The sequence below is a fragment of the Stylophora pistillata genome, chromosome 1, assembly GCF_964205215.1.
Source record: "Stylophora pistillata chromosome 1, jaStyPist1.2, whole genome shotgun sequence".
Taxonomy (NCBI): domain Eukaryota; kingdom Metazoa; phylum Cnidaria; class Anthozoa; order Scleractinia; family Pocilloporidae; genus Stylophora; species Stylophora pistillata.
The window spans coordinates 9122976-9130475 of record NC_142519.1 but is presented as its reverse complement, the minus strand read 5'-3'; the positions used below and the strand labels follow the sequence as shown (position 1 = coordinate 9130475).

Here is a 7500-nt window from a genome sequence, read left to right as displayed (position 1 = left end):
GAAAGGTGAGGTTTGTCGTCTCAGCTGTGCACGAATTCTCTGAAATAGAGAAATTTGGGTGTTAAAAATGAGGAAATATAACTTGATTTGTCTTTCTTTGTGTCTATGTTCGTGTCAAAAAAGGCACAAGAATGTGGAACAGTCATAAGCAGTTGTGGGCTTTAACCAAGCGCAGTTGGGGGAAACAATGCACAAAACCTTTACAAACATTTGAGCATAAAGCATTTTATATTCCATCGATTTCAATATTTGGAATACGACAGCATCTATATGAGTTATTCAGGAAATTCAGTGCCAAGATTAAGATTCTTCAATTATTTGAATCCACCAGACTTCACATGAGCTATAAATAGTCATTAAGGAACACCTAGAAGCCAAGAAAACAATGTGCCAAAAACGCATGCTTCGCCAACTTGAGATATATCCTGAAGAGGTCGAATAAATTTGAAATAAAAAACCATAAGAATTTAGGTATCTGTTACACCTTTGTTAGGGCGCCCTCTCCGGCGTATCGCTTTCAACACTCAACAAAGCATTCACTGTATTTTATCAACAATCTCCAGGAAGTTGAAGCAACAGCTGAAATTTCATATTTATAAAGCAAACGATAATACCTTGATACTAATTGGTCAAGTTTATTACTTCCGTGAAAGTCCATTTCGTAAGAAATCACTTGATAAATGTCTAAGTCATTTGACGAAGCTTAACTACGTGTCACTCTCGGACAAACAATTCGGCTGGGGGAAGATCAAATCATTTAAAACTGAAAGAACCGATCTTCTTTATAATCCCTTGACTGGACCGAGTCAATGATTTCAAATTTAGTACTGAGTACTAGTTGCGAACAGAGAATCGACAGAATAACATGGACAAAGTAATCTGTGGTTTGACTTCTGTCATCATACATAACGATATGATATGACAACTGACACAAAAAGCCCCCTCCCCCCAAGAAAAAAAATTTAATTTTCGTTTTCTTTCCGGTCACTGCTTTCTTTTCGTATGTTTCATTACCATTGACTGCGGTTACCACGACAGCTCATTGTTTTAAGGGATTTTAAACATTTTAACTCCGCTAAAAAATTATACACCTAGTACAAGCTTTGTCAATACTTACCTGCACTCAGATGAAGATGAGTGCGTTTGACCAACGAACAGAATAGCCCTGGTAAGTGGTAAGTGGAAAAAATTTCATTCTATATGCACTTTTAATCCAAATGTAAATTTCCTAATAGAAAATTATAAACCAATCACTTTTACTATAGATAGGAAAAAATAAGACCAGTGATAAATCGGACTGAGGCGTACTGTTGTAGAAATTGAAATACATGTAGTTTAAGCTTCCGAGTCAAAAAACGAAGATTGGAAATGGTTTGAATTTTGTGATTGTACCTTGCATAGACGATTGAATGGAGATAAATTGACTCTGATTCACAGGTCTGTTCATCATCGAACTGTTGTAGGTGAAAAGTGGCTCGAGAACAGACCAGCAAGTACGCATTTACACGTCGATAGGCCGAGCTACCTCGACTTTAAAGTTACCGATTAAAATACACTTAGTCTCAAAGGGAAGTTAAATGATAAAAGCAATGTGCCGACAAAAATGGCAGTGTCAAAATACTGTAAAACACTCGGACGAAATATGCTCATTGACGAGAGCTTTTAAAGTGACAACGAAAGATGTACACGCAAATAAAGACCGCATTTGTTTCCTTGGGTGTAAATTAAATAGCAATGTATGGTGAACAAATGATAAATATCTTTAAAATTGCCGATTAAAATGTACTTAGTCTCAAAGGGAAGTTAAATTACTAAAGTAAGCAAAAATACAACTGACTGGGGATTTTCAAATTAAGAAGGTGTTTCCAAGGAAAAAGTAAACAGAGAATGGTCCGAAGAAAATGTAATAATTAATATTTTGGAGATAAAGTGAAATAAGAAATTCACAGAACAAGAAAAAGATATGACGATTTTCGGCTAAAATGCCAAAGAAAACTGCGGGGTATGCCTTAAATCATAGGCGTATATCCCCAATCAACCTCGCTTGGACATCACGACTAAATACTAAGGAAAAAGAAAAATAAAGATAAGCTTTATTGACGTGACATGAAGGACAATGTGATTCATCTGGCGCTTTGTGTTCTGACAGAACAATATGAGCAAAGTATCAGCATTGTTTTCAAAGAATAAACTTAAAAGACTGCCGCCTTGAAGTGTGCGACAAAATGGCACGCCTGCGATCTGCTGGTTAGCCATTTTAGAAAACAGGGAAATTTAAAATTTGTTTTTCATGTAAAAAGTTAGTTCATTCAGTAATGACGTAGGTCCGGTTCAGACGTCGTGATTCTGCCGTGCTGAAGTTAACTGCAATAAGGTTCGACTGGAGCACGGCAGACTGAAGCACGGCAGACTGAAGCACGGCAGACTGAAGCACGGCAGACTGAAGCACGGCAGACTGAAGCACGGCAGACTGAAGCACGGCAGACTGAAGCACGGCAGACTGAAGCACGGCAGACTGAAGCACGGCAGACTGAAGCACGGCAGACTGAAGCACGGCTCTGATTCAGACATCGTGCTAGAAATCCGTCAAAATACATTAACGTGACTGACTTGATCTACTCAAAATCATTTGGTTTGGTAGAAGCACGACGTTTGAATCGCTGTCACACTTTTTCAGGAGCCTCGCTGTTTTGACGACGCACATCAAATGCCTGCAACTTTTCTTTTCCTTCCAAAACAAATTTAATTTTGCGTATGCACTTTTTGACATGCTGGACGTGACTGAGATAAAAGCAATGTGCCGACAAAAATGGCAGTGTCAAAATACTGTAAAACACTCGGACGAAATATGCTCATTGACGAGAGCTTTTAAAGTGGCATCGAAAGATGTACACGCAAATAAAGACCGCATTTGTTTCCTTGGCTGTAAATTAAGTAGCCATTTATGGTGAACAAATGATAAATATTGAAGCATCCTTTGAACGAAGTGTCACCTACGATCTTTTTTTACACGATAGCATGTGGGTGTTTTAACATAGGCACCGTGCTTACAAAGAAAAAAGGGAATTAAGGAGACTTTTTCAATAAAATCGCCACGACCACTGTTCACGTGCTGACGAACCTTACGTCTATTCATAATCAGTACTCTACTGAAAAGGTTAGAGATAAGAAAAATCTTAACTTGAAAATGTTTGCCTTCGGCATACTCCATCATTAGCACTGTAAGCAATATTTTACGGCTCGAAATAATATGTGAGTTGTTTTTGTCTTTTCAATCGCAAATGACTGAAAACAGTTTAAAATGAAACAGAGCACCTCCTATGGTTTTTTTAATTTTGCAGTCACAGGTTGTTTGATATTTCCATCCAAACTCGAATGCTCTCGTTTAGAGATTGAATGACAATAACGACCTTTTTTTTTTCTCCAGAAATATTGCAAATCAAAAGCTCAGTAGACTGGTAATTGGGGATTGAATGAAAATTGTAATTTGAAGCCGGTCAAGGTGAAAATAGTTATAATAAATGGTTTTACAATTACGACAAGTTTGCAACAGCGCGAGAAAACGCACCACTGTAACAAGGCCGCCACCGAGAGATAGACCGCAAACGATCTTTTTTGTTACCTTGTTTCAAGAGTATTTGAATTGGAAGGAAAAGGTATTGTTCACCCGTAATTAGGGTTAAAAAATTTTGTTTTATCACGGAAACCTTTCGAGAGTATGCTGGTTCCAGAGAAAAATATTTTTTTAAGGACGTTTTGGCTAGATGAAATATATCCATCTCAAATTTACCTCAGTTAACTACATCTTTCTTGGCTAACTTTGAAAATTTAATACCTTCTCACTCTAACTACATCTAGGAGCCATGGAAATTGAACATAACAATGTAATCTTTCAGTAATTAGGGTCTAAATAAAATTCACTTTTACGAAAAAGATGTGATCAACACGCTAGCAGAGTGACATATTACTAAACCCCTTTGCGAGAATTACGTTTACCCCTCTGTTGTGTACTTTAATACTTTCATAATAATAAGTAACAAAGTGATTGAATACACTTAATTTTTCAACTCAAACTGTGACAAAATAAGGCCAAGATAAAAATTGTCTTTCACGAAGACATTTGGAAAGTCTAATCGTCAATAAGGTGACCATTTTCTTACTATATTCGCCGCTGGAATCAAGATCGCTTCTTTGGTTCTCTTCGATACCGTCATAATTAGTGGTTAAAAGCTGATTGAGTACAGCAAAGATGTCAATACATACTGTGTCAATACATTGATCCACGCGACCCAGACATTCGTTAACGAAGAGAGTTCAATATTCATGAGTTTACCTTTTAAAAAACTCAATTACGTGTGTCAAAAGGTAGGACATTCAAAGGAAGTTAACACACGTAAAGCGGAGAGAGATAGAAAGAAGCAAAATCAACAAAGAAAGACGGCATGTTTCAATCACTTGGCAACCGAGGTTGACAAGATCTAAAAAAGACGAGCACGTTTAAAGTTGCCTGTTTGAGCAAACTTTACGTACGTGCATTTGGTTCACTCTGGATAAAGGCAACAAATGAAGCGTCGATCGAAAAGATAGGGAAGGATTATCGATACGAACAACGAAAGTCACTGTTGAAAACCGGGCGGCATCGAGAAGACAGGTAAACAAGAAGAGTTCAAAGTTGAAGCTTACTGTAAAGTTAAGACATGCAATCACGTCAAATTCAAGACCAGCCGGATAACTACGATTTGACAAGATGTTTTTATTTCCAACCTTGCGATTCTCGCCCATGTGACGACCCTTTATTTTACCTGTCTGGTCTCTGTTCGGTTCATTCCCTCTACTTTAGGTAATCAAGTCGGGTTAGGGACTTAAGGACTCTTAATCAGACTAGGGAACTGCTTCCTGAGTAATTATTTGGTGAAAGCGATCTTTTTTATCCTTAAGATATAGAACCTCTACTCTCTTAAAGATGTCAAACAACTTGATTAATTTTTTTTTTTGCTCTTGTGCTCGGCCTTGATCTCAAAACAACGAAGGAATTCACATTAAAATCAGTTCGGTACTACATTGCATCGACAAACGTGAAAACAAGTAAGTTGTACCTGTTAAAAGCAGTGATTTGTAATTAAATTTTTTACATTCGATTTCCAAACCTTTCCAATCCTCCAGGTGTTTCATGACATTCAATATCGGGTACATTAACAAGTGTAAACATTCTGTCGGCAGTACAAACTGGTATATCATCTTTCAGCATCTCGATCTTGGATACGTCGGTAGTAATTCAAAACCGCACTCAGAAAATTGTACATATTAAAACTCACTTTCACGGAAAGGAATATTTTCCCCTCATATTCAGCCTTTGACTAATTTTTCTTTGTACCTCATGGTTGACTAATTCTTACTTCGTTCTGGGAACTTGGTTCAACTGCCGCAAGAATGATATTTTTACAGATAGACACAGAAGAGCAAATCACTCTATGATCTGACAATGTCCATCGTGATTGAACACTTTCTCAAAGATCGTATCGATAAATCAACTCCTTGGCAAACGACATGATCATGACTTGATCGCCTTATTATTGCTACTACAATAGATCTATGATCTCAAAAGGAATTTTTAACCCGAGAAAACTTTCTGTACAATATATTCCAGTTTGCTGATTTCACTGTTTAAAGAAATGCAATGGCATCCTTCTAAGCGTCAATTGAAGAACAAATCAGGAGCTCGTGAAATCGCAGAGTCCTTGAATTTCTTTTCTTTCTTGTCTAACCGTTGTTGACTATTTGCACATGATGTGGATTCAAAACTTTTATCGCAAGTAAAATGTTGAATGATTTTGATAGCACACTATGTCTGAAAAGTATGCAAAAATGATACATCACACCTCAACTGAGCTTTCAGTAGGAAGTGATGGTGCAAGCAAGAGAAATTATATTTTCTCTCCCTAATTTCACGCCATGCCAGGTGTTTGCATACGTCAGTATAGTAAAGTTAGAATATATTAGCAAGTTTCGCAATTATATGGCAGCTCCATCTGAAACTAAATTTTTTCAATAACTCGGCGTGATAAAACATCCCAGCAAATGCTAAAATTGAATGGTTATTGTTGATCTTGCCGGTTTTTTAATTGTTAAACTGCCAAACTCACCAAAGCAAACACTACTTTACTCTAGAGGTATTTACAAACGTGGGCTGGGAAGCACTTTACCTGCTTCTATGCCGGTCAATTTAATTTCAATCACATATTTTTCCTCTCCGATCCTTTTTCAGGAGCAAGGAAAATGGACAATCACTCAAATCCAAGTTTTGTTCGCCCCCCTCCCCTAATTGATAATGAAGCCAAAAGAGAGGCAGTAATCGCATGGTGCACCTTCTATGTCCAAATTGCTTTCCTAGCAGTCTTTGGAAATGGACTAGTCGTGGCTTCCTTCATTCGGTACTCGCGACTACGTACGATAACAAACTATTTCGTGGTCAGTCTTGCTGTGGCAGATATCTTGGTGGGCTTCGTCTCCATCCCCATATGGATCTCAATGCTGCTTTATTCTACCGGCGGTGAAACGTTAGGGAACATTTACTATGTCCTTGACATCTTTGCAGGTACCTGCTCCATACTGCATCTCGTGACCATCAGCTCAGAACGCTTTTTTGCTGTGGTTTATCCAATTCGTCGCCGCAACACCTCACCCAAAGTATATTATATCTTTCTGGCGGCTGTATGGATTATTCCAGCTGCAGCATCTCTATCTGCATTGGAGCTGAAGGAAATCAACCAAAAAGCAAATATGATGTTCCTTTTCATGGGTTTCTTCGTTATTCCTTTGTTGGTCATTCTGTTCACTTACGCAAAGATTTGGCGCGCAGCCAGGAATCGTATACAGCCTACTAGGGACAGTCCACGATCGATGAAACGTGACATGCGCATTGCAGTTACCATTGCGTTAGTGATTGGCTTTTTCGTCATCGCTTGGTTACCTTTCTTTACAGTTCAGTTACTAATAGTGTTCTGCGAATCATGTAAACCCAGAATTTACAGCCCCGACCTACTTTTGTTTGTAAAGTTTATGCACTACAGCAATTCGGCGATCAATCCTATTGTCTACGCTGTAAAGATCCCAGAGTTCCGTCGAGCCTTCAAACAGATAGTTTGCTGCTGTCATAGCAGATCCCCATCCGTCACCGAAATTGTATCAGGAACAGACATGCGTGTCGCTTCACACACCTCTCGTGAGAGGGCTTTGTCTCATTAAAAAAATAAACACACAAAGATTCCCTATGATCAATCCGAGCTTGTGGTCGGCCGGCATATAATTCAGATATCTTCAAAGATTGAGAAAGACAGCAATGAATATTTGAACTATGTCAGTTCACCTTTATTTTACGATAAAACCAAGGCTCTAAGTGAGCCCGCCACATGGATGCATTTCTGCTCGTTGAGAATTGCTAGAATTCTATCGGATAATGATTAAGATATGACTGGCTGATGAGCGGGTGAAATTGTTGGT

The 7500-nt window shown here is 38.3% G+C and overlaps 2 protein-coding genes across 7 annotated transcripts in view; one reads left to right on the top strand and one right to left on the bottom strand.

The window, feature by feature from the left end:
• Positions 1–8, bottom strand: part of LOC111326739 (octopamine receptor beta-2R) — a 19841-nt gene extending 19833 nt beyond the window's left edge. For 2 of the 4 annotated variants that reach the window (XM_088734568.1, XM_088734569.1), the window contains exon 1: positions 1–8. This exon is cut by the window's left edge and continues 192 nt beyond it. The gene's annotated coding sequence lies outside the window, so the exon portion shown is untranslated. The other 2 variants (XM_022930812.2, XM_088734560.1) reach the window with 1 other exon arrangement.
• The window catches only part of LOC111326696 (octopamine receptor beta-2R), an 8482-nt gene that overhangs the window by 606 nt on the left and 376 nt on the right, over positions 1–7500 (top strand). The window contains exons 1-2 of one of the 3 annotated variants that reach the window (XM_022930753.2): positions 1001–1175; positions 6266–7500. The exon at positions 6266–7500 is cut by the window's right edge and continues 376 nt beyond it. In XM_022930753.2, coding sequence (XP_022786488.2) covers positions 6277–7245 — 969 coding nt within the window. In that variant the 5' untranslated portion in view covers positions 1001–1175; positions 6266–6276 and the 3' untranslated portion in view covers positions 7246–7500. Of the gene's footprint in view, positions 1–1000; positions 1176–3980; positions 4652–6265 lie in introns of those variants that run through there. The other 2 variants (XM_088734549.1, XM_088734545.1) reach the window with 2 other exon arrangements.